The sequence below is a fragment of the Necator americanus genome, chromosome IV, assembly GCF_031761385.1.
Source record: "Necator americanus strain Aroian chromosome IV, whole genome shotgun sequence".
NCBI classification, from domain to species: Eukaryota; Metazoa; Nematoda; class Chromadorea; order Rhabditida; family Ancylostomatidae; genus Necator; species Necator americanus.
The window spans coordinates 9,799,132-9,826,432 of NC_087374.1; the positions used below are offsets into that span (position 1 = coordinate 9,799,132).

The window sequence follows — 27,301 nt, forward strand, 5'->3', positions numbered from 1 at the left end:
AAAACACGGAGGAAAACTTTCCAAAAAGCGTGTAGCGAAAAAGAAAGCGGTTCAAATACGAGCAAAAGCCGATTATGATGAGAGTAGAGGAGGGCAGAAATCCCCGTGAGGTAGGTGGAAATTTAAACGGAAAGCCGTTAGAGTTTCTCTGACTATATAGCTCACAAATCTTTTTTGTAGTACAATTGAGTACTGGTTAAAAATCTTCAAAAAGTGCTACACAGGGATAACTGGTCTGGATCGAATGTCAAATATGGGGTCAAATACTGGATACCACTTGAATTAACGTGAAAAACTAACTTCACAGGCAGTCACAACAAAAAGCAAAGAGATATTTTAAATGTAGTTCAGTTTGGAAAGGTTGACGCATGTGCTCTTATGTGGAGAAAAAAAAACCCTATACAACGTTGATTTGACAAAATGTCGAGGATCCGTCGCTTTCAAAAGTGCATTTATTGCACGCAATTGCAGAGGAATTGGAATAGATATGTTCAAATCCATAGATTTACGGACATTTGCATGCTATCTCGTCGTGATCGTAACGCATAAAAACAACAAAATGTGCCTTCACAGACGTTCGAAAGCATACACATTCATTTCTGAGAAACGTCTTCATGTGTAGATTGTAGATTAGAAATAATAGCAATAAGATAGTAGGAAAAGTAAGAGAAAATGGAATTGCTCTAGAAATTCGGCTATATTCACTGTCTATTTGGCAACAAAGCACATTTTGATTACGAAGACCAACTTCCAGGAGGATTACAAAGTAGAAATCAGCTACACCTGTACCAGATCTGCACCAGATGTACTGAGACGACGAATATGAATTAGACGAGGGCCAACAGTCACAACATCTCGCAAAGAAAACATGCTTCAAAGATCGACAAAAATTTCACGAGCCGAATTTCTCGGCCTATATACAGCACAAAGAATGGGTGAAACAACCACTAAAATGTTAAATTTTGCAAAAAAAAAGACTTTTTCTTGAAACAATGACTTATTTATTCATTTATTCATTCTTCTACTATCAACTATTGACTGTTAGAGCAGAATGGTCATTAACGATTTTTCAAGGAAAACGCAGTGGATTTTTCTAGAGATATTTTGTACATAACCAAAAAAATAGTTGCTGATATACAAAAAGAAGTTCAAAAGTAAGTTATCGGTGAATTTTAACTAAATGAGTGAAAGAAGATATCGCAGAAGTTCTAATTTCTTTGCCATGAAAAAAAATCATTCCACAAAGAAAATTAATAACGAAATAGAAATAAGTAAGAGAATTGTTGGCATTGGTAGAACTTCTACGCAGTCTGAAGTGGCGCTCAGATAAAGATCCAAAGTTTTTCCAAAGTAAATGGTCAAATTTTGTCCACAAATTTGGATCAATAATGGAATCGGATAATGTTGAACCGAAATCAAACACAGTTAATGAAGAGCGGGACCAATACGAGCACCTAGTTGGTGTCTGAAACGTAAAAACATCGAAGAGGCAAACATTAGCGAGGCGTACAGATGAAAATAACATGATGGCAAACAGAAGGTGAAGGCGTCTTCTTCACCACAACAATACTCTTATTCTTCAGATAATAGTACATCTGTAATGGGAACAACATGTCAGAAAAAAAGCGGCATCAACTAGACTTCCTCCTGAACTTTGAAAGCTAGTAACCTAGAAACCTTATAATTTTTCCTCCATGCCTCTTCTTGCACTTTGAAAATTAGTTTATTGTACATACATATTTATTATCTCAAGGTAATTAGAGAAGATTCTTTAGAATAATTTCTCCAATTTTCCAGAAAAAGAGAGATTAAAACAAAAAAAAAGTAATGGGAGGAGATTCTTTAGAATAATTTCTCCAATTTTCCAGAAGAAGAGAGATTAAAACAAAAGAAACGCAAAAATTAACGCACAAATAAATCAGATAAATTCTAAAAAATGTCCTTTTGATCAATGGACAGCACTAGATAATTAGAAAATTATTGCAATAAAAAAGAAACACAAACTTGTCGTCAATAGAAATATCACTTGCCGTTTCACATTTATTGAACTCAATGTTGCAATTTTACTAATAAGTAATCTTATTTCTACATAATTTCAGAAAATTCCTCAAAAGCAGCACAAAGAGGGTTCTAAAAAGCTTTACTCGCCGTAGCTACAGTAAAAAAGGAAGTGGACTATGTTCAGAAGTCCAGTTTTATAGTTTATATTATTATTTTTATTAAGGTATGATTGTTAAAATATGTGATTAAGTCCGCAATTGCACAGTCTAACGGCTTATTCACCCAAATTTTTAAAGGACAAAATTTTGAACTAAAATACATTAACGGTATCTTCTTGAAAATTTTTTAATTTGAAAAAATTGATCGTATTCGCTTGTCTTCGCTTTAGAATTTGTCTTTACTTAGCACATAGTTACATACTAGCACGTGATTTGTTTTTATCGTCGGCACTCACGAGGCGCTCGTGTTGAGGTAATATTGACAGCACAAAGCGAGCAGTAAACGTTGGAACGTGACCACGTTGAGCTCGCGCTCCAGACTGTATTCCATTCCATCTTTGGAATATGTATACCTATTTAAAAAACCCTATTTCTTTTCTTTGAATCTGTTCTTGTTAGAAAATAAGGAGAGTTGATAGGTTAGCAAATAGAATGACGAAGAAACGTGATCCAGAATTTTATTGCTAGTCAAACACTTTACAATCGTTCGTGAGAAATCCTTCCCTGGATTTTTTGGTAAAAAATTTCTCATGGAGTTTCTTACGAGTGAGCATAGGCAAATTCCTACGCTAGTCTACTACTTCGCTCATAAGTGTGGCTGGAACGTTTAGCAACGCTTAGTTCTCAGGGAAAATCGTGCCTACGGAGGAAAAATGAAGGGAAAGGCTGCCACCTTGGAGCACCTCTTACATACGTACCGTCTTATCGCAATCAAAAAAAAGACCTCTAAAAAGAAACTGCTTAACTAAAAACAAAAGATTCAGTTTTAATAAGGTCTGATTTAGCCATCTGAAACAATCAAAAGGATAGGAAATCTCTGCAAATCACTTTTCCACTCTAAAATCTGTCAAATGAAACGGGGAAACGAATTTATTTAAATGGACAGCAGTGAAACATAAGTGGTCCAGGGATCCAGGAATCAAACGGAAATATAAATTGCGTACAAGAAAAGATAATTAAGTGAATTGATAAAGCACAATTACGTTTATAAATTAAACACTGGAAGAAGGAACTTAAACGATGACCATGTGCACTAAGAGGATTGTGCCGAAATGATTGCAGATTAACGCGATTGATGGCTTTATTTGCTTGTCCTATATTGGTACAATTGCCCTTTGAGAGTGTAGGACGATGCCCGAACGCTAAGGACAAAATGGACACAGTAGGATTTAAGTAAACATTGTCACAAAAGAGAATATGTCCCTTAAAAAAAGTTTTTGATTAAAAAAAAATCTGCGTAACGGATGAGAAACGTCTAAGTTTTCATAGGCTATTATGCATTTTAAGGCCAACAAAACTATTTCGATCGATAAACAAACCAAACATGATCTGGCTAAGAATCAGGAATTGTGGGAATCAGTAGGAAAATAATGCGAGGAAATGGGTGCGTCAACCAGCCCGGAAAACGAAAGCAAACAAAAAGCGACGGAGAGAGAGGGGGAAGGGAGTCGAATTGGCAACGTATGTATGTAGCCGCCAAGCTCCGACATGGATGTATTGTTTGCTCGCTATTAATCTATACTTGTGCTCGTACATTGCTGGAACGCTCACCGCTTTAAAATTATTTGAAAGCGAATTTTCAATAAGAAAATATTTTTAACTAACTAGGAAAACTCGAACTGAAAATAACTATAAACAAGAAAGAAGATCTAAACAAAATCTCGTTTATAATACGCGTTATGAGTGGAAGTAAATAAGGCTAAGAAAAAACTCCTTGGGCCATCTATATGAATTCAACAAAAATAAAATCATCTACTGCTGGTTACATGCGTACAATGAACTAATGAGTGAGATCTGCGCTTGAAAATGGAAGTCAAAATTCACTTAAGTAGATAATATTTCTTGGAAGAGGTAGAGATCCTTGAAGAAGCGTCCAAAAAAGAAGTTCAATTGTTTAAAAGCAGGAAAATCCATTTTCCGTTAAAGTATACGTCGTTTGCCCGCTGTATTATGATATTGACTTCTTTGCAGTTTTTAATTTTAAAAAGTATAGGTAAGAAAAATCATTTTTCCGTGTTATTAAAGCAAAAAGCAGCTGTTGAAAACAAAATTGAACAAGAATAGAAGAAAATTAGTCCTGAATGTTGCAGTGTGAATAGTGAAGATATTTAAAAAGGATTCCCCTATTTTTTTATGCTACTCTAAGCTTTTCTCAGGTCGAAAACGGATGTCAAAATGGTTACAAGGAAAGGTTGCCGCTGGGAATTAAAAGTTTTTTTTTTGTAATAGGGAAAGAAATCGCTTAGATGATTATCATTATGTTAGACTAATACACGTTAATTTTACTACTAACATAACTAGAAATTCTAATCAAAGCTGAATTGATGTGCCGGAAATGAGTGAAAAATCACACATAAATCAAAAAAATCCTAAGAAACTCTTGTAGAATCCCAAAAATCTCGAATCAAAGCAAGTACTGCTCCATTAGGAAACATTGTCGATGACGAAGTGCCAATGACTAAGCACCAACACCATCAGGCGACCGTGATTCGCATTCCATGAACTGCTTGATGGATTTGAAAATGGTTACAAGGAAAGATTGCCGCTGGAAATTGGATCGCTTTTTCTGGTAATCGAGAAAGAAATCGATTGATGATTATCATAATATTAGTCTAATACACGTTAATTTTACTACTAACATAACTAGAAATCCTAATCAAAGCCGAATAAATTTTCTGCAAATTTTTCAATAATTAATGTGAAATGGAACTGAAGGGAAAATCATCCGAGCGAAGCGGTATTTCCAGACAACTGAGGAGGTTATTTACAGATTTGCTATCAAAACCTTGAACGACATCAGCAAAACTTTATCTCGCCTGGTTATTTCTAGCACACCTTAGGCGTAAACGGAAATTTATGGATTCGTGTCACTATTCAAACAATCGCGGTCATTTCTGTTCATTTCGAGATAGCTGGAAGGATTTCAACATTACTAAAATAAATAAATAAATAAAACAGGAAAAGTAGACTTTGATAATAAAAAAAGACGTTCGAATGTTTTATGACCTTTAGTATAGAAAGAATTAGGATGTGAATAATCAGATTGATAGGTGAGTGCAAAGATCTGGAAGTTATGACTGGGAAATCGTTATCAAGGCGTTTCCATGCTCATTCTATAAAAAGAAACAAGTAAGTGAGAATTTTGTGCACGTCTACAATACAATTTAGCGCCAGGAGGTGGGATTTTGGCGAGTAATGATTAAAAAAAGAAACAGTACTGAAAAATAAATAGAATAAGAACGGATAACGTCATAACATTAGATATAAGTTAATGAAGAAATATCCAATCTTGGCTACAACTCAAGCAAATCGATCAAAAAAACGGAATAGTTCTTCTCAACTTTTCCGATTTTTCGCTGGGAAGAAACCCTCATCAGAACGGAATGCCTGTGAAGCCTTTAAAGCAGTTAAGATTAAAATTAAGACCAATTAGGCAATTAAGAAAATTATGTACTGTTTAAGAAAATTATGTACTGTTAATAGTGAATTTGGCACGCTATCGAGGCTTCGCAGGTAGAGAGGATGAGTTTGATGTGATATCCATAGTATCAGAAGCCTCGAGCCATTCTCAGGGCTTTGAAAACGGTGAAATTGTCGAAAACGGTGAAATTGTTCCGGAAATACATAAAGTTTTACCATAGCCTCGTTAGCATAACAAAAAAAAACATAAATTCAATTCACAATGTCGAGGTCTCGAGAAGAGAGGACACAAAGAATGTCACCAAAGAATATTGAAAAATCCACAACAGACATCAGAAAGAGAATATTTTACGGTCGTTAGACGAAGAGTATGAACGAAGAATATGTGTTGAATCGTACAATCTTTGTCGTGGTCGCCCTTCGACGCGGCATTAGCATACGATCGCATGATTCATACCTTCCATGTTTGCCTTCGATCCCTTTTCCATCGATCGCCGTGTAAATCAGAAATAAATAAAAGTGGATGAAATCCGATACAAGGCGGTAGATCACAGTCGCGCGGTACATGGATCGCGGGAGCTGCTAAGAGGGAAAAAATCGCGTGCGCAGAGAACCAGATCGCACCTTAGGTAGAGCCTATATCTGAACACTAGTGGATAGCACAAATATTGGTAGAGTAAGAAATTTCGAATACGAAGTGGATTTGTGTTTGAACAGGCTGGAAAAGCAGATATATATTATATGAAATCGGCATTAAAGGTATCACTCCACGAATCCGAGGTGGTACGGATTTCAAGTGGAGTATTCTTATAAGGGATAGTAGATTATGGAGAGGCGGGCGATTCTATCAATTTCTTCCTAATTGCCGTAGAAAACGGCCCGGAAGATACGGCTTCATTCGTTTTGGCGCACCATTTTCTACAAGAGGTTCGATTGGAGCGCGCCAGTCTTGTGCGACGCCACATCTTCCGGGCCGTTTTTTACGGCAATTAGGAAGAAATGGACGGAATCACCCTCCTCTCCATAGTCTACTAAGCCGTATACGAATACTCTGCACCATTTCAGATTCGTGGGGTGATGCCTTTAAGAGAAAAGAAACTACATGTGATAGGATACTGGAAAACAGAATATTTCCAAAAGGATTTTTACTTTTGTAGCAGTGTTCGCGAACATTTATTCTGCATAAAGTGAATCGATTTTTCGCCACGTCTAAATCCATTTAGATTAGAAAGTGTTTTCATTTGCATAAGAAAATGTTTTCTACTACTTCAATTTCCATTTCAGCTTTAATCTGCGTTCCTCGAGCCCTCAATTTTTTGTTTAGGAATTATGGACATTTGGATTAACAAGGAAGCTCTTGGAGTAAAATTTCAATTATACTTGACTACACGAGTCAGTCATAAAATAATTCTAATGAGATCAGGTAATGTTTTAGTTTCAGGTCATGTGAAATAAACAGAACTGGTACATATGTACATATTACTTAATATATTTACCATTTAAAGGCCGCATACCACGAATTTGGAGTGGTGAGGATTTCAGGTGGAGAGTTTCTACATGGGGTCGTAGCTTGTGGAAAAGAAGGTGATTCCGTTCATTTCTTCGTAATTGCCGTAGAAAACAGCTCGAAAGACGCGGCACTTGTACAAGGCTGGGGCGCTCCAATACGACTCTTCGTAGACAACAGCGCATAGAAGGAAAAAAATGTGGCAGCAGTATAAAATTCCTATACGCTATAAAATCACAGCAAAACTAGCTAGTTTTTCGAGCAGAATTGCGAACAATGTTTTTGATCCCAAGAAATGTATGTAGTCATGCCTCTGTCAGGATTTAGGTTGATGTAAAATGAAACAAAAATTCAAAACTATAACAAATATGTACGTATTACATTGTCAGTTTCTCAAAGGTATAGAAAACACCGAAAGATATAGAAAAATAAAAAATAAATAAAAATAATAAAATAGGTATAGAAACATGTGAAAGCTAGTTTATTTCTACATATATGTGAACGTTCGCCTGATCGCCGTTCAAACGTAAATTTCCAGGTATACCACAATCCAGTTTTGTTACAAAATAACTGATGTTCCAAAAAAATATACGCATTGGTTAGAAAATTTCGTTGACACTAGCACTGTTTCGAACTGTCGATCGTTCAGCTGAGGCTGAACCTCACACCGACTGCGCAATACCCGCCTGATGAAATATTTCTATACTGTGATTTCTGGAATATTGTATAATATATCAAACATTAAAAATCCTTTAGAATGGCGAACACGAATAGACCAACGATTCAATATAGGTTAAAGCGTTCCATAACGGGCTTATCGCTTGACATGCTCCTAGCATAAGCGTCTTAGCGGACAGTGCTTTGGACAGAAGACTATCGTTCAGCAACCAATCTCAACAGAAAAGAGGAGAATTTCTAGGAACTCGGCACTCACAGATCAATATGTGAGCGCTGCATCTTCAGCATAATTTTTAAAAATATTTCTGTGTAATAAGACAAGGATAAGAGTATAATAAGACAAAGATGGATGGGATGCTCTCGAATGGAAGAAAGTTCATACAACGATGTATGTAAGCTGGAGATACACGTACCAACAGCAGAAAAGTCACACAAAGTTACATAATTGAAAATTTCTTGTTTGAATGGGAATATTTGGGGCAGAAAAGTGACAGAAAACATTATCGCCTTCTCCACTAGTTATTTGGGTGTTAATAGATGCAATTTCTAAAAAAAAATGTGTATATTTCACGCAGAACAAAGAGCAGTGTAGTGAAAATGCTACAGACAGTAGATCAATCAATAGATATACAATTATCACTATCGCTCGAATTGTTATGCCGTGCTGCTGATTACGGACGGGTACCGAAGAAAGAAAGCCGCCAACTGCTTGTGTGCCTCATGACACCCACGTAAAATTGCTGAAATAGCGATGTCCCGCAGTGTAAATGTATGAGACATCGATGTGATCCACGGTTTAGCGTGGGAACCACCTCTACAATGACGGTGGTGACGCATACCATACACTGGTTATGTTAGGCTAACATTCGAAAATTTTGTTGAGTAGAAATTTTCTGAGAAAGTGTCGCTTTTGCCACCAACCCGCTTCTTCCATGGATCCCTAAGGGGATATAAGTCCCCAAATTTAGCAAGACACTATTTCTTAATGACGCAACTTCGATCTGTTCAAAGAGTTGGTAAACAAATCAACCTTTTACCGCATACTGCAGATTAATCTATTATTCAGAACCAAGGTTTCTGGAAACATATTCTTAATTTTCTTTTTGACTCAGAGAAGAACAATGAGACAAGAAGTACTGACTGAGTAGGACACACAGAGCAAATAAATGGATCAAATTCCCCGTACTGAGCATGGTCCTCGAGAAAAATGGAATGCTTGTGAGAAACGTTTTCTCTGGACTTGAGTTTTGTACGGGAGAAATAATGAGAAACAAGGAAACCAGACATACATACATGTGGATCACTAAGTAGTAAACAAAAAAATTTAATCCATGCAAGAATATTGCGAAATGTCTGTTTGAAACGAAATAAACTAAAGTCTTTTCTTTTTCATCGGATGCAGAAGGCATTCAAAAAACCAAAAAAAAATTCTATAGTTTGCTTTTTCAAAATCTTTTTTTTGTGTTTTTGTTTTTTTCCTCCTGTTCTGTTTTTGTTGTTTTTCGCCAGCGTACTTTAGAATAGCAGCAGACTATGAACTAACTCAAGGGAGAAGGGATAGTGAGGTGGCGACGTAGGATCATATCTATCTCGGATCATGTTAGAAGCTTGGATGTGCGTTACTCCTAAGGTTTCTATTGAGAACAACTGCGTAAACGTATCATAACTGCTGCTAGTAATTAAATACAATTGTTTTTGTGTTATGTACAATTGTAAGTTCGCAGAAACTAGTAACTTTTAGTTATTTACATATGTAATATATAAATGATAAATATATGAGTATATGTAGCACTCATAAATGACTGAAAAACGCGACCTAACGATGAGGACATTGCAGACTTTACGAGTGATCCACAAAAGAACCACTGAAATTGAGAGCATTGGAATTCTCGCCTTAGGGTAAAGTCTCGAAGTTCAAACGTCAAATTTCACTCGACTGGGGAATACGAGGAAACGACGAAGGAGATCCGAGAATCGTGCAAGAAGGGATGCTTTGGACAACGGTTCGCAACGTCGACTCGTAAATTTGCTCCATTCCCGTATCGCTTGCCTTGAATCATGCGCTAATCGTTGGCGCATGTTTGTATAGATAGCGGCACATAGAATAATAAAGGATACGGTAAACACTTGGCTAGGTGCCAGGCAGGGTAATCTGTCCACAAGTGATGAGAGGTCAGGTATGCGTGAATTTGCCCAGTGCAAGCAAAGTTGTCATTTCTTTTTGATTTCTTTTGAAAAACAAAACAATTTTGGAATGATAAATCCAGGAGAATGAAACAGAATTGAATTGCAGCAAAAGAATAAAATTAAGTTAAAATTGAAAAAAGTTATGCAAGGTTCAAGAAAGGTCGAATTTTCACATTTCTACAAATATTAATACTTAAAAACGTCACCCCACGAATCTGGAGTGGTACGGATTTCCGGTGGAGTATTCGTATACGGGGTCGTAGATTATGGGGAAGAGGGTGATTCCGTCCATTTCTCCCTAATTGCCGTAGAAAACGGCCCGGACGATACGGCTTTGAGCGTTCCGGCGCACTATTTTTTTACAAGGAGTTCGATTGGAGCGCGCCAGCGTTGTGCACGCGCCGCATCTTCCAGGTCGTTTTTTACGGCAATTACGAAGAAATGGACGGAACCACACACCTCTCCATAATCTACTGTCCCGTATACGAATGCTCCACCTGAAATCCGCACCACCTCAGATTCGTGTTATGCTGCCTTTAAAATGAAACAACATGAAATGTACACCTAAATTATCCATGCTTGTGCTAGCCACCTATTTTATCTCATTCTGGAATAGATTCTGGAATTCTCATTCTGGAATTTCTGTTCTCGATTTTCTAGAGGTAGGATGTCATGTTTCGCGAAGGTTAACAAGTAGGTTTGGAGTTTTTCGCGTTTCCAAATGAGTAGCACCATTTTTTTGGTTAGCAGTGCTCTAAGTCGGTGCACCTTCTCCCTTCGTTGCAATGAAACTTCAGTGAGCTTTTCAATTCAAGGATAAAATGAATGGAAAAGCTAGTGGGATTCCTCTAATACTAATAATCATAGCGGCATCTTCTTTGGTGATCCATTAGCGAGAACTGTTCTCATACATTTCCTAGATAAAATTTCAGATTTGATCAGATCATTCTTACGTTTTTGACGGAAGAATTTGGACGTAATTATTTTCACTGATGACCTAGCAATGCGCAGGTGTCGTTGACAATGAATGGAAGATTTTGCAAATTTTAATAGTACATCTGGGGCGGGTGTGGCGCAGTCGGTTAGAGGTCCGTTGTAGCCACACGGTCTAGGGCTCGAATCCGCCCTAGTGCTCACCAAGCCTTTCATCCCTCCGGGGTCGGGTCGAGATGCCACAAACTTTCATTAAAAAGTATACCGGTGCAGAATCTTGAGTCCACTTCACAAAAACCGTGATTTATTACAAAAATATTGGATACGAGAAACAAGTTCAGTGCTTTGTAACATCGGTTCTGATGTAAACAACATCAAAAGTTCTATACGTCGTACTATTGACAAGGATATCAATCAAGGGTTGCTCCACATTAGCCCATCCCTCAAGTATTGCGGCCTTCAGCTCGGAAACCGAGGAGTAAGGTGACCTGTTCCCATACACCTTGTGTTCAAAAAGCCCCACAAGCTCTCGGATTAGTGTCTGCGAAACAACCTGGCCACTACAGAAATTAGATTCCTTCTGCATTAAGCCAATCTTTGGGTGACTTTGACACCTGTGCGGATGCATTATCTTGTTGAAAAACTAGGTTATGCGTACGAAATCTTGTTGAGTGTGGCAGTAAATGATCTTGAAGCGCTTTCTGTTAGTCTTCGCTGCTCATCCTACACGAAACAAACTCCAAAGCAACAAGTCCGTATCCGAAAAACGATCCCCAGACCATGAGAGTTCCACCACTGAAATCACGCTTTGAGAACACTCGTTTCTCTTTCCTCAGATCGTCAGGTCCATAGACGTTCCATTTCTTTCGTCGGGGGACTTCACCTAGAAGTCTAATAAGTACTTCTGTTTGTATGTCAGATTAGCTGGGAAGATATCTCATCCTTTTCCAACTCGTGCTCATGTGTGTGCAATCGAACTTAAAGGGATCAAACCCGAATCTGGGGTGGTATGGATTTCCGATGAATAAGACTGTACGGGGTTGTAGATTGATGAAACGGATGGGATCTTTCCCAGTTCTTCCTAATCGCCGTAGAAAAACGGCACAGAAGATTCTGCGAGTGCACAAGGCTGGCGCCCCAATAGAACTCGTCTTAGAAAACAGCGTCCCGGGACGCTCGAAGTTCTATTGGAGCGTGCCATCCTTGCGCACACGCCGCATCATCCGAGTCGTTTTTCACGGCTAGTAGGAAGAAATGAGCGTGATCCCAGCACCTATGACCCCATATAGTCTCTGGCCATCGGAAATCCATATCACCGAAATTTGTAGAGTGATGCGTTTAAGCCTGGGACCCTTATAGCGGTCAGTTAAATGAGGTGCACGTTTCATAACTTGATTAGCGATTGAGGACAGCGGTTTAAGCTGCTAGTACTCTTCATTTCGGTCCGGCCAGATCAAGACGACGTCAGAAGCCGTCCGCCGACTCGCTGCTTTTGGAAACCACCCGGATCAGGCGGCTTTCATCTCTTCTGGATAACTTCCTTGGACGCCCGGTATCAATTTTTTTGTAGACTTCCGTCTTCTTCAAATAGTGGTTGATGCAGTTGTGAAATAACCCGTAGTTGAGCCGCGATCTTCACTTCTGAAAGACCGGCTGCGTGAATGGCATCGATTTCTACTTGCTTGTAACCAGAAAGCTTAGTGGATTTATCCATTGGACCTGACGATAAAAAGTACTCTTTACGCTGAATTATTGACCTATTTATGCCAACTTTGCGTAAAAAATCACGATGGGGGAAAATTTCAGGTAAACCTTATTTTTCAACAAAAGTTCATGGCACCCTGCGCTGCCAAGTGCTCTTTTGCAGAGATTTTCACAGATAAGAAATACGGTGGTGGTATTACCTGGCTCTGGTAATCCGTTTCCAAGAAATATTCTTGTGCAATTAGGAAAATCAAGGTGGACCTAAGATTTTGCACTGCACTGTAGTAAGGTCAAAACGAAGTGAAGCACGGTGCAGTTGCGTAAGCTGCTCGGCTCAAAAGATGTGGCTGAGGGTAGCGGTTGGAATCTAACGGAAACTCTTAATGACACCGTCGTCTTGACCTCATTATATATCTATTAGGGTGTTCGGAAAGTATCTGCCAAAAATTTCGCAGTAGCGCAGATTTTCTGAAATTTTCTGGAAGTGTCCGTTTTAAAAATATTATATAAGGACACTACCGCTTGTATACACATAAAATATCTGGCCCTCTCTTCCTTGCCTATTTCATCCATTGATAGCCGAACATTCCACCCATATTCGACACGTACTCTTTTACGAGTTCGAATCTGGCCACCCCGCTGCTGAAGCCCATCGGAACTTAAGTCAAGTATTCAGCACTGAAGCCCCTTCTGAGCGACCTGCGCGCGCCTAGTTCCAGCGCTTCGAAGCCGCAAACAAGAAACTCGAAGATGAGTCACGCTCTGTCGACCGACTGCAATATCGTTCGACGAACTGAAGAATCTGGCATCATCCATACGAAGGTGTGCGGTATTTTTTTGCCAGTCTTGGCTGTTCGCTGTCCACTGTGAGCAATGGACAGCGATCTCTCGGAATGGTGAAAAAGCTCGGTCAGTGGTTCCCACATGCATTGAGCGACGGTAACCGCTAAAGACTACTCAGCTGCTCTCCAGAAGCCGCAGATTCGACTAGCTGGACACCATTGTCACTGGAGATAAAAAATCGGTTTTCTACGTCAACCACACCCACAAACGTGCGTGGTGCACTGGCGATGAAAAACCGGATCCTTTCGTGAAAGATGAAATCCATGAGAAGAAGGTAATGCTGAGCGTCTGGTGGGGAGTTATGGAATCTGCCGTTTCGAACTGCTGCCGGACAACACGACAGTTACTGCCGAGGTCTACTGCGCTCAAATGCAAAGAATGGCCGACAAAATCTTGGAAACTCTGGAAGAAAATTCTGGAGCTCGAATGGGAAGTTCTTCCGCACCCAGCGTTCAGCCCGTACTTGGCCCCGAGCGACTACCACCTCTTCCGATCACTTCAGCATCACCTGGAAGAGAAGCGCTACGATGATCGTGATCACCTAGAAAATGACCTTCGGGCTTTCTTCGCCTCCAAGTCGCCGGAGTTCTACGCCAAAGGAATCCGTGATCTTGTGAGGGGTTGGCAGAAGGTTGTCGATACTGATTATTAGAGATTATTTCGTCGGATAATAAAATATTGTTAAAAAGTTGTGTTGTCCTGAAATTTTGCCGTATTTCGGCAGATACTTTCCAAACACCCTAATATGAACGGTAGTGCAAACTCGTGTTAAAAGGAATGTGCAAACCCTTGGTGGACTGCATATATCCTCATAAGAGGCACCAGTTATTGAAGAAAAGATGAGGAATTAGTACTTATAAATGTCCCTTTTTTTTTGAATAAGACCCGTAATAGTGTTTTGTGCTGATAGTGAAATAGTGTTCTTCATAAAAATCACTTCCTCGGTTGAATATTTCGTTGAGTTGTTCTCACAGGTTCGGTCGATGATGCGGTCCCTCACGAAAACTCACAGGAAATAAGAAAACTTGACTATTTCGAGAAACCATAGTGTGAAATTGATGGTGCTGGGTAAGGATAAGGTTGACTAGTATAGAATATTAGTATGACACAACCTCCAAAATACCCTTATTGTTCTGAAAAACCGCGTCAGAGAAGACCTTTTTGATCAAATTTTATTACGATGCATCACACAAAGTGCCATGTCTGCAAGCCCGAGACATACGAGCCGCGTCAGCTAGTTAGAGGAAATGCCAGCGCCAGCAGCCAACCGATCGTATGAGCGCATGTGCCTGCTCTTGTGTACGTGACGCGTTGTCAGATGCCCCGTAGGAAAATTCGATCGACGACGCCGTTCCTCACGTCATTGTTTCAGGACGATTAGGCGGTATTGGATGTGACTGCGCTCACAGCCGTGATCCAAACCTTTAACCCTATTCTTTCGTGGGAAGATCCCCTTATCGAAATTTCTGTGGCAAACTACCAACACGCATGGGGAGCTCCGGGACCTCGCGCAGGGCAAAAAAATGCGCAAGCACCTGATCGCGTCGCCTTCGTCAAGATCTCGCACTTGCCCTTCAGTGCTCTCAAAAATCTCTTGCCCCTTTAGCTTAGGATGAACGCTAAGGAGAATTGAGATAATGGTTCGAGATTCTCTACAATAATCCGAAAGCAAGTAGTTCAAAGATCCAATCCAACTGATCCATCCTTGTATTCAGGCATCCCTGGATAGTCGCATTATCATTGTTATTTGCTCTTGAAAGTGTGACTCCTATTGTTCTAAAATGTTCACATCTAAAATTGATGAAGACAACGACTTTAAGACCATATGTCTCAACGACAACAGTGAGATTTGTGAGCGTTCTACAACACTTTGGCGTGAGTTTATAAATAATGGTTTCTAGATGTAATTTCTAAGTTTCAGCCATCCACTCCAAGACTACCTGTTGTATGTGCAGCCTTGTTTCCAATATCTAATGTATGTGATTTCGAGAAACCGTATACACTCCCAGATTTTCATGACTATTATCCGATTATCCAGATAGATGTTCAGGTTATTTGATTATTAATTCTAACTACTTGCTATTACATTGATACGTTGATTTATATTAAAAGCTCCATGTTTCTTTCAGTACTTGAACGTAGTGCACTAGTATTGTGACAAATAGCTCTCGGGTAAAGTGTCGTTGGGGGCGGGGGTTGGGGGACTCAACGGCGCCCTTATTTCCCAAAGCTCTAACTTACTTTTTTCTCTTAGTAACTTAAGTTTACATGTCATAGACCCTCTTGTACTAATGCTCAGGCCGTAGGGTCTCGATTGATTTGATTATTTACTTCGAGAAATAAGAGCGCCACTGAGTCCCCGCTCCCAACGACACTTTACCCTAGTTCTCTTCATTCTTAGCAGTCTGATGTTTTAATTTTTTTTGAAGAAAGTTCTACATGCGACTTCAACCACTAACTGCTCCAACCCTTTCGGCTAGTCGTTAGTCTTGTTAAATGTTAGCCTTGTTGAGGAGGAATTCCAAACGGACTAACCAAAATCGTCCCACAGTTGCTTTGGTTTTGAGTGAAATAAGCGCACCAATCCTGGCATTCATTGTAGTGATTTCCACCCACATCTTAGGCTGCCAGCAGAGTTTGCAGAAGCGGTGACGTCTCTGCTAACTGGTGATTATCGACCGGACGCTGTGGCAAGACGGCGTCTGGTCGACAATCACTTGGTAGAGGTGCCATCGCTTCTGCAATTTCGGCCAACGACCTTAGATGGAGAGTAGGTTCACGGCTGGAATCCACACGATACGAAAGCCATTGGGTCCTATTTCCATTGTCCCAGAAGATGAGTCTTGAATGCAATGAGTTATGTACAAGCTACACCAAAATCGTTTGTATCGTATCGAGTATTGTAACTGTCACACAAAATTCTCTGGATGTTACTTGGAAAACATTATACATTGTATTTGGCCAGTTAGTAAGCTAACCAAAAACAAGAATTTAACGCCAATTTAGAAGAAAGAAACGGACAAAGCGGAATTCTTTCTAAGGTTGAAGGAATGAAATAAAAGGTGTCCTTTGGAAAAACGAAAAAGTATTTCTGCCTGTGGAAAACGTATTCCTTCGTTACGATCGTGAATCTCCATTATCATCAGTAGACGCTGCGTAAAATCCCCTAATGATGTTGGAGATTCACGATTGTATCATTGTAAAGAAGAAAATAAAAAAATAGTTGGAAAGTTCGAGTTTCAATGAAGCTCGGCATAGTTGGATGTCGTATCGATTTTGTTGAGCTGTACGCGAGGTTCTCGAATAATTTTATTGGCTAACATTTCGGCAATATCGTCTTCTTCAGAGCCTGAAATGGGCGATTCAATCTACACTTTAAAGGCATCACCCCACAAATCTGAGGTGGTACGGATTTAAGGTGGAGTATTCGTATACGGGATAGCAGATTATGAAGAGGGGGTGATTCCGTCCATTTCTTCCTAATTGCCGTAAAAAACGGCGCACGCCAGCCTTGTGCATGCGCCGCATCTTCCGGGTCGTTTTTTTTACGGCAATTAGGAAGAAATGGACGGAATCACATCTTTCTCCATAATCAATTATCCCGTGTAGAAATACTCCACCTGAAATCCACTCTACTTCAGATTAGACGATGATGATTAGATGATCTAAGGTGAGCATTAAATGTAGTCGCTAAGTTGGTGATTGAAAAAGTAGGCATGGAGTTTATCAGTTTAATTGTGTAGAGGTTGGTAGTTTAAATTGTAAATTGAATCGTCCATTTCAGGCTCTGAAGAAGACGATATTGCCGAAACGTTAGCCAATAAAATAATTTAACAACCTCGTGTACAGTTTTACAAAATCGTTACAACATTCAAAAAAAATAGTGATAACCGTCTCCAGTTTAGATATCACAAATACAAATATGACTTGAAGATGCAACCGGATCTTTCCTATCCTCTATCGAGTGCGTTGGGCTTGTGTAGTGTAGCAGTTAGAGGTTCCGCTTCCTGCACAATCGATCGGAGGTTAGAATCCACCCTAGTGCTCACCAAGCCTTTCATCCCTACGAGGTCGATAAATTGCTACCAGACTTGTCTGGGAGGATAAAAACACTGACTTGACACATTGACCAGCCCCGCAAGTCATTGTATAGGCCAGATACACGTTTGTGAACCTCAAACGATTCTGAATTGAAGTGAACGTGGGGGCGCATCCAAAGCGGATTGATCAACGCCAGAAACTTTTCCCTGTATCTTTTTATCGAGTGTATTGCTAAAAAAAGAAAGAATCTGCGCACCTTTCTCATTTTCAATGTGCTTTGCTCTTTCTTCTTCATTACTTGGTGTTCACTACTTGGTATTTCTATCGTTTATTGTCGCTAACAAAACAGCCTTCTGGAGAAAACACACCTAACCTTCGAAATTCGCTTAAAAGCATCACCCCACGAATCTGAGGTGGTACGTACTTCAGGTGGAGTATCCATACACGGGATCGTAGATTATGGAGAGAGAGGTGATTACGTCCATTTCTCCCTGTATCAGTGGAAACGGACGACCCCGGAATGCCTATTTCTTATAACAGCTTATGTTGCAATGCGCAACGTTTGCGCTCCGCACAACCCCACCTTGCCTGCGATTCGTCGAGGACCTTTTCGGACGAATCGCAGGCGGGAGGCGGTGCAATGGTGACGCGCTGCAGTTGAGGACGTCGTAAAGAACAGCGTTCAGGGGTTGCCCGTTTCCACTGATACAGGGAAAAATAGACGGATTCACCCCTCTCTCCATAATCTACGATCCCGTATACGAATACTCCGCCTGAAATCCGTACCACCTCAGATTCGCGGGGTGATGTCTTTAACCGAATCCCACCACTTTCTCGCAAAAATTAAGCAAAACAAAATTCTGCAAAGGCAATCGATCTTTACCAGTCTGATTAACTATTTTTCCTTACCTGGTTTTAGTCTTATCACTCGATCCCCTGTTGATATTGAAGCCCTTTTCTATTGGTGTATAGCATGCATATTATGAATCCTAGCCATAATAATAAGTATTTTAGAATAATTTTACGTGTTTGAAATATGTAGGTGGTTACGCTTGGAAAACTCCTTTTCTATGTGTTTGTTCCGGCATGAGCTGTGTATACGAAGGAGAATTGCTGGTGGGTGTACTGCGACATAATTATGACATTTGTGTCCATCCTATTCTACCAATACCAAAACAATAACATGACAACTACATTAATTCGTGTAAAAAAATATTTCAAAAATAGTTTTTGATAGTAACTGGTTGTTGTGAACCAAAAGAACCTCAAAACACCTTGTCCGCCCTTGAATAGCCATTGAATGCACACATTTCAAACGCTGATTTTTCAGCAAGTGATTTTCTGATAGAAATTCCTCTGATTCTGTGATAGACCCTCGCGCCTACCCTATTTCCTCATCAAAATAAGGAATAAGGAAGAGGAGAGATCTGATTTTTCAGAAAGCTCTCAGTAATATTGAACAGAAAACCGTATACGGGACTACAACAGATGAATCTTATGTGCGCGAACTAGGACAGTGCATAATAGATAGAATTAAAAAAAGAAGGGAGACTCACACCACTACAGAGGACTTTCAAAATGAGGATTCGGAGGTGGATGGTGAGGCTCGAAACCTTTCATGAACTAGTATGATTTTGGTCCAGTACGAAGAAGAATGTATTTTGTTGCAGCTTCTCATCCGCTTCTCTCCTGGTACACTAGAGTTATAGAAAGTGATGATGATGATGATGATGAATATTGTTCAAGGTGTTTCTGTGTTGTTGAGATTCCCTCGCAATTAAGTCCAATACAAGTCCATATTTACCCTATTTATTCCAGAGATGAAAGTGTCGACATTGTTTTACTGGCAGCGTTTCTCTACATTACGGTGGTTGTTGGTTTATACATATGTTTCTCAGCGTGCCGCCGCCGGAAGTGTAGGCCTGTGGCGAAGGACGATCACTGAAGAAAAGAGTTTTATTTCTTTTTATCGATGCTCTATCGTTGTTAAACAGCTTCGACTTAATAAATATTAATTTTTGAATGTTCACATATTAAAAATAACTGGAGAGATCCCATAATTAGTTGAGAATGATCTTGTTGAAATACAAAGACACACGCTTCAAAAAAAATGGACTTGAAAGAGACTAGTCAATGTCTTTAGCTTTCTGCCCTTTGGTTCCGCTCACAAAACGGCAATTACAGGACGTTTTGCCTCTTATCTGCAAATATACCTTTCATTTCACGGGTTTTTGTTTTACGGGTTTCACTCTACATAAAATATTCTCTACATCATTACTTGTGAAAATGAAGAGAGCTTTAAATAACTAACAGGTTGAGGAAAATTCTCCTCGATGGAGGCAACAAATTAATTTAACCGGTTTTTGAGTCAGTCTCAGTCGGCCTTTCTGCTTTCTGCTCTTTTTTGAAATCGAATAGTGATAAGCTGATGAAGATCACTGAAACAAGTGAGAAGTCGCCGAGTGTGGGACCTTCTTGACCCCCTACAGCGCGGATATAAAAGTATTCAATATGCTTTTTTTCATGTTATTGTACGGTAATGAGTGTATAAGAGAAAATATTCTCGGTGCAGAGCAAACTTTGAAAGCCTCATAGTTTACATAATTTCTAAAATGTTTCTCTTTAGAAGAAACATAAGAAACTGCCACTCAATTCTAATTATATGTATCGCTGAAGAAAGGAAGGAAGTAGCTTAAAGTTCATTGTAAAATTAATTTCTGATGCTGAGGGGTCCCGGCGTGAGGAACTGAAACCACTTAATTATGTTTTCGTTATGCTTGCGGGTATCACTTCTCGAACATACTCCAGCTGTCGATCGTCTTCCTCCATGACGAGAAGAATTGATCTGAATGGTGAGAAGTACCATTTTTTTACAATTCGACTGCGTGAAGTACCATGGACTGTGTTTATGAGCACCGTTCATGTAAAAGTGGATGCTTCTGCCTGTACAGAAGTCATGAGACAAGGGAAAGTTCTGTTCCGAAAGGTGCTCCTAAACACGACGACTACGGTCTTGTCGCCTGAAGACCATCACTGTGGCAATGTCCCATTGCTAGAGTTCATCTCACAGTAAAAGTAATGAAAATTCACAGCACGAATCAGCAGAACTTCCCCTTGTCTCATGACCTCTTCAGACAGAAGCATCCACCTCTTTATGAACGGTGTATGACCACTATACATAGTACGGTACGCAGTTACAAATAAACGAAGCTAATAAAGAGATTTATGTGTGCAGCACGGTCGGTAAGAAGTTCCGCTGCGGCTGCACGAGCGGTGGGAGGTTCGGATCCGCTATCGTACCAACCAAACCTTTCATCCCTTCGGTATCGATAAGATGGCACCAGTCGTGTCTGGAAGGATAAAATCACTGACTTGACGCAACGGCTCGATTATCAAATAAAGTCGAACGCGATGGCGTATCTTCATAGCGAATGATCAACGTCGAGCACTTTATCTTTTATCCTTTATCCGTTAAAGGCATCAGCCCACGAATCTGAGGTGCTACGGATTTCAGGTGGAGTATTCGTATACGGGATTGTAGAATATGGAGGGGATCCTGATCCCGTCCACTTCTTCCGAAATGCCGTAAAAATGGCCCAGAAGATACGACTTCAGGCGTTCCTGCGTGCTATTTTCTACGAGGAGTTCGATTGGAGCGTGCCAGCCTTGGGCACTCGCCGCATCTGCCGGGCCTTTTTTAACGGCAATTAGGAAGAAATGGACGGAATCACCCCCTCTTCATAATCTACGATCCCGTATACGAATACTCCACCTGGTGCCTTTAATAAAGCAGTCTTCATCAATTTCCAGTTAGTGCTGCTTTTTTTCTTGCGAGTCTCAGTTTTTGCCCAATACGATATTATGATGACAATATTAGTAGGTTGAATTCGCGTGGGCAGTATACCACGGCACCAGTCATTTTAACAATTTCATCAAGGGTAGCGTTGAGTTACCAATAAATACCCAGCGCATTTAATATTACAATATTACCCGAGGATCGGACAGAATAGGACAAAAAAATCCCGAAAATCTTGAGCAAAAAGGTGGTCTGTTTTCCTTCGCTTTCTTTTACATGCTTTACGACGTTTACAAAGATTGTGACTAAAGAAATGTTCGAAGTGCTTGAACGATCACGTAATACGTAACAAACACATACGTTTGATATGCGTCAGAGAGGAATTCATTTCGAAGTTGGTTGAAAATTTTTATGTCTCGCATTTGTATTTTAATTCCCTCTTGTGTTTGTATTGTTGTAATTTTGCAATTTTACTTTATGCGACAACAGGTCATGTAACAAAAAAAACTATCTGTTCCGGATAATTAGCCTCGCATGAATATCATGCGCGGAACAGCGCTGGCTCCTTCAATTGCAGCTTATTTAGGAGACGCAAATCAGAATGATTCGCCATCGTTCACAGTCAACGTCTGTGCATCATACATACATTCATGATCCAGAAGAAAGAAAACCCTCTTGAACCATTCAAAGATGTCCTTAAACGACAAAAACCGGAAACTCCTGGACTACCGTATGAAATGAAGGTGAGACAATTATAGGTATTTCTCGGCTTTTCCCATATTTTTTGGTTGAAGTACCTTTTCCATTCTATTATTGTTATTATTCTACCCTTAGAGCATCCATGTTCAATATCCTTAATTTATGACCGTCGAATACATGATCTTAATATGAAGATTTTTGATCTTATGATAAATACGATAAGTAAATAAATATAATAATAAATAGATAACATTACATTACAGTAGATAAATGAAGAAAAAAAAAACTAAGCTCATCAAACAGATAAAAAAACAAAAGGAAATATTTTTTCAAGCTGAAGTTATGCTGATTTAATCAATAAATGGTCATTATCTCTGTGTACGTTAGCCACCGTGAAACTACCTTACTTTGATAGGTGTTCTCCAATAATCTCCCAAAATCAGTAGGCAATCCATGGATAGGAGCGTATTCCAAACACGGGTTTTGGTACAAATTCCATGAAGGAGACAAGAGTGATTTCGATAAGGTGCGTTTCTCCAGAACTCCTAAATTTGCATTAGGAAATAGTTTCCGCTCCCAGCTGGTTGCGCTCTCGTCCGAACAGAACTCCTACATGCTCAACTACGACTACGTGAATGCGTGGGAGAAAGCATACGGTAAAATGAACGTCCGCATAGTTGTGGCTAAAAACTTAAGTAAGTGAATTTTGTAACTTATGTGAAACTATTTGGAGACCCAAGTTATCTCTTAATCCTGGGTGTATAAATTGTCAGAACTCATGTGTTTTCACAACGAAATTCGTGTATGTACCTAAAAAAATCGGAAATCTTTTATTATTTCTCTACTCGAACGTGTACACCAAAATTATAATAAAGAGGCTTTTGATTAGTACCAGTAGTGCGCGCTAAGAAGGTCACTATATACCCGAAGTGTAACTGCTAATAGAACGCCTGGATCTAATAAAAATCGATATATTCGATGAACGGAACAGTTCTTTCCTGCGAAGAGTAGTCAATGATCCGTATCACCTTTTGAGATGTCCTCGGGCGAAGTTGGATCGGAAAAGGTCCATCCGCTGAAATTCATGGAACATCCATACATTGATGTACACCCATATACATGTACATTCTCATACATACAAATTTTCTGCCTTACTACTTTATTATTACTACGTCACATAATCAGCAAAAATGTGTTGTTGAAGATTTCCAACGGAACTGATGAGTGTGTACACCTTTTCCAGAAGTGAACAGGAGTGAATCCACAAATATAGATATCGTCCAGCGAAAGGAACTGTAACGTATGCTGGATAACTAACTCTATACGTGATTTTTTGAATTGATAGGAAAAAATATTGGTTTTTTTAAAGAAGCTTTTTACGTTTTTAATAGAAAAAATAGAATGGTTTAGAAATAAAATGCGGCCGACTTAGCTGACCTTTCCAGTTCCCGCGATTTCGTTGAGAAACATCTGAGAGCCTTTCAGGAGTTTAACTAGGCATTTTTTTCAGAACGCGAAGTAATGGGAGGAGTGGTTGCTATAAAAAAGAAGGATTACACACAAATTGGGACCTACTTCGTAATGGAAGAGTATCGACATTCAGGAATCGGATCAATGCTTTTCAAGGAATTACTTCGTGGGAACGAAGGAGTATTTCAAGCAAGTAAGCTGCTTGCCACAAAGAATCAGTGAGCTCAGCCAAATATAATGGAGTTCCTCTACAAAAAATAGCGAAATATAGCAAAAATATTAGCTAGTTCTGTAGATTCCATCTGAGCAGATTCCTTTCAGTGCACCATCTGCTTCCCACTGTTGAAAGGTTTGGTCTTGATAAGTGCACTGGACGACGACTCAATCACATTAAAATCGAGAATCCTGATGGCTTTCCGGATTTGCAGGTATTTTTCTCTTAGACGGGGAGTTACAGAATTGAAGAGATATTTTCCTTGAATAATCTACGTTCCAGGAAAACCTATCCGATGGTAGAGTCGTTTCTAGCGATGAATTCACTCCAGGAAATTGGCATTCAGTAACTATCTTTGATCGAGAGGCAAGTGGAGAAATGAGACCAATACGCGAATTGCTTGCGTTAGAAGATTCCGCAACTGTTGCTATTTTCAATAATCAGGTAAAGAGCTCACCTTGTTTTCAACATAGCCTTGGATTAGTAGAATGTCATTAGACAAAAATAGAGTACACACAGTATGTAGTTATTTTTAAAAACAAATTCGAACAACTGCTATCAAAGTTTCCCGGTTAGTTTCCATAATATCATCAGGACAAACATTCTCATCTTTGTCCTTGCACATTTGCTAAAACTTTCACTTTAACATCGTATCCTAAACCGTAGTATACACGTAGTACGTCTATAGTATGTACATATACCTTCTTGCTCAAAAAAGCCTTCTGTTTCTCATGACTGGTTCCGTTGCAATGCGCAACGTTTGCGTCCCGCCCAACCCCGCCCCGCCTGCGATTCGTCGAAAACCCATTCGGACCAGCTGCAGGCGTGGGGCGGCGCAAGGGTGGCGCGCTGCAATTGAGGAAACAGCATTCCGGTGACGTCCGTTTCCATTGATACAGGGAGAAATGGACGGAATCACCCTCTTCCCCACAAACTAAGACCCCGCGTAAGCATAACCCACCTGAAACCCGTACCACCCCAGATTCGTGGGGTGATGCCTTTAAAGGAGTTTAAAGCATATCACAAAATTGACGATATATGAGAATCACGGGATCTCCCTACGAGAAGATAGGGTTAGAGGTGTAGATAACGAGCACGAACGCGATCACGCTCAATTCTTTTTGATTGCTGTGAAAAACGAAAACGGTGAGTGGTTTCAGCGATCAAATTTTCCTACGACGTGCCACGAGACGATGCCAGTTAAGGGTGTTGTGCTGCCTTCAAGTTAGACTTTGGATTTTTTTAAAAGAAAATCAACCACTTTGGTCTCGCTATAGATCGATTCTCCAAAACAGACAAATGAATATGTATGTGGACGAATACATCACGTTACGCGTTTCAAACACTCAACTGGCAGGTCCTACATATGTTCTCGTCAAAATCGCTTATACTAGCGACAATTTCGTTTTCGTGGATTTTATATTCACATAATGTTATTATTGATTTAGTTTGCATTAACCATTCCGGCTCGTATTCTACTTTTTTCAAATTTTCGATGAATTTCCTTTGGTTGCGATGATTTCGATTTTTTATGGTTATCTATGGATACGGTGGTTTTTAAAGGATGTCTGCCTCGGCTTTGGAATGTCAAGAGAACTTGTTGGTGAAGGTGTACGAAGGATTCTCGTTGGACCATTATACGCGACTAGTCAACTATTTGCTGAAGTGATCACTAAAGCCATACTCAATAAATACTACGTGAGTAGGAATTGAAGAATCTGTGACTAGTGGTCAATTTTTTTTCACAATGTGAAGACTGCAGCCAGACAAAAGTACAATATATATATATATATGCATAGTATATATATATATATATTCGTATACGTGTATACATAATATAAATACAATACTTTTGTATTTCCTTCAACTTTATCCTCAGTTTCCTCAGTAGAGACCCTGTTATACGACGAAACTGTGACGAAACCACTGCAGTAGCATTTTGGTGATTCATTACATCAACACTGTAAGTAAGAATTGTCGATGAAACTCCAATCTGCTTGAATTCTGTTTCGATTCCTCCGTTTCTCGGAATAACATCACTTCTGTTTCTCAGCTAAAAAGAAATAGTTTGATTGCATTTCTTAGAAAAAATAGTTTGTTTGATTTTGCGGAAGTATAGAAAAGAGAATCAAACCTGTTAATGCTAAACACTTAACAACTTTTAGGTGAATGAAGAAAGGTTGGGAAATTGAAATTTTTTTTTATTCGCATATTGAGATAATTTTGTGTTTGAAAGTCGAAATATCTGAGAAGTTCGGATTTACTTCGGAATTTGGGCACAATACAGCAGAAATATTTTTTTTCATAAATGCCGAAGAAATGAAAAAGCGGATGTAGTGAGTACGATGCGGCAGTTATTCTTTTTCAACTCAGAAATTTCCAACTCTGAGACAAGTGATAGTGGCAGCCCTTGGTCACGTAATGGCAACTTTCAAAATTCTTTTTTTCAATCTTTGTTCTTTATTTTTAAGAGTGTCAGAAGAATGACTGAAAAAAATTGTTAGAATAGTCTTTTAAATTTTAGAATCCACAGTGGGATTTCGACTTCAATCCTGACTGTTTCGCGATCTACAGAAGAAGCGTCGAGTTTCTTCTGCCTGTTGAAGAAAGAATGCTTCCTGTGATCCTGAAACTCAATGGAGAAGAAGGAAAACTTTCAAGAGAACGCATGTGGTACCAGGTCCTTCAGTTCTTATCTCTATTAGTGTACATGTAGTAAAAGCACACAAGAAAAATTCCAGACATGCTCATCTAAAAAGCTTCCTGACGCAAGATTAGACATGGTTTACGTCGCTGGTGATCTTCATTCGGCACTTGTCTGAGTCAATCCAACAATTTCAAGATAAAAAGTGGAAATAATTATTTTGAAGCAAATTTTTGACACCATTTTTTTAAAATTTAATTTCGCTGCAATAAACTTATTAGTTCTTATTTGTTGTGAGGCGTGATGGAAGCCAAACAAACAAATATTCTTTTCTTTTTTCAAAGTTAATATCTCTGCACAGAAGAAATATCGAACAAATGTTGTTACAAAATGTGTGTGAGTGTGTGTGTGTGAAGTGTCCGGCGTTAATCAATCCACTTAGGATCCACCACCGCGTTCGACTACAACTCAGAATCGTTTGAGGTTTACAAAACACCATGTTTTTTAAACTTTAAATTAACGGTGTAGAGACTAGCTGATGTGTCAAGTCAGTATTTTTATCTTCCCAGACAAGTGCGGTACCAATTTATCGAATCTGGAGGGCTTGGTTAGCGTAAGGGCGGAATCGAACCTCCGATCGATCATGCTGCAACCATACCGGAACTTCTTATCGACTACGCTACACCTCCCTGTAATGGTCTTAAGTTATCTTAACTCTAACGTGGATATTGAAACTCAAGGTGTACTCTACTCTTGTTTTGGAATTAAGAAATTGTAAAATGGAAAAGGTATGTGCAAATAGAAACAGAAAACGTTGAAAAAGTCCTTAAACATCGCAAAAATATCTAAAGTTCACTCATGATTTTAGTTCTTCTTGCACATTTACGATCACATTGCACAAAAGTTACTATAGCAAGGTAGTACATACATAGTATAAGAATTCTGC

At 39.4% G+C, this 27,301-nt stretch overlaps 2 protein-coding genes across 5 annotated transcripts; both read left to right on the forward strand.

Moving 5' to 3' along the window:
* Positions 1 to 10,678: 10,678 nt before the first annotated feature.
* On the forward strand, positions 10,679 to 26,533 carry RB195_000793 (uncharacterized protein; the record flags this gene model as incomplete). 4 transcript variants are annotated; one of them, XM_064197316.1, is made up of 16 exons in its annotated part: positions 10,797 to 10,807; positions 15,207 to 15,342; positions 15,413 to 15,541; positions 18,547 to 18,648; positions 18,972 to 19,131; positions 19,203 to 19,278; positions 19,351 to 19,399; positions 21,988 to 22,071; positions 22,443 to 22,553; positions 22,608 to 22,722; positions 23,538 to 23,690; positions 23,819 to 23,925; positions 23,994 to 24,155; positions 25,275 to 25,409; positions 26,236 to 26,391; positions 26,453 to 26,533. In XM_064197316.1, 16 exons carry the CDS (start codon positions 10,797 to 10,799, stop codon positions 26,531 to 26,533), a joined length of 1,767 nt encoding a protein of 588 aa, XP_064053195.1. The 4 variants fall into 4 exon arrangements, with proteins under 4 accessions (XP_064053194.1, XP_064053195.1, XP_064053196.1 ...); XM_064197315.1 differs by having other exon boundaries at positions 15,413 to 15,466; XM_064197314.1 differs by lacking the exons at positions 10,797 to 10,807; positions 15,207 to 15,342; positions 15,413 to 15,541; ... (2 more) ...; positions 19,203 to 19,278; positions 19,351 to 19,399 and having other exon boundaries at positions 21,979 to 22,071.
* RB195_000794 (uncharacterized protein) lies at positions 13,769 to 14,143 on the forward strand (the record flags this gene model as incomplete). The annotated part of the gene is made up of 1 exon (XM_064197317.1): positions 13,769 to 14,143. The coding sequence occupies one exon, from the start codon at positions 13,769 to 13,771 to the stop codon at positions 14,141 to 14,143; it is 375 nt and encodes a 124-aa protein (XP_064053197.1).
* Positions 26,534 to 27,301: the final 768 nt, after the last annotated feature.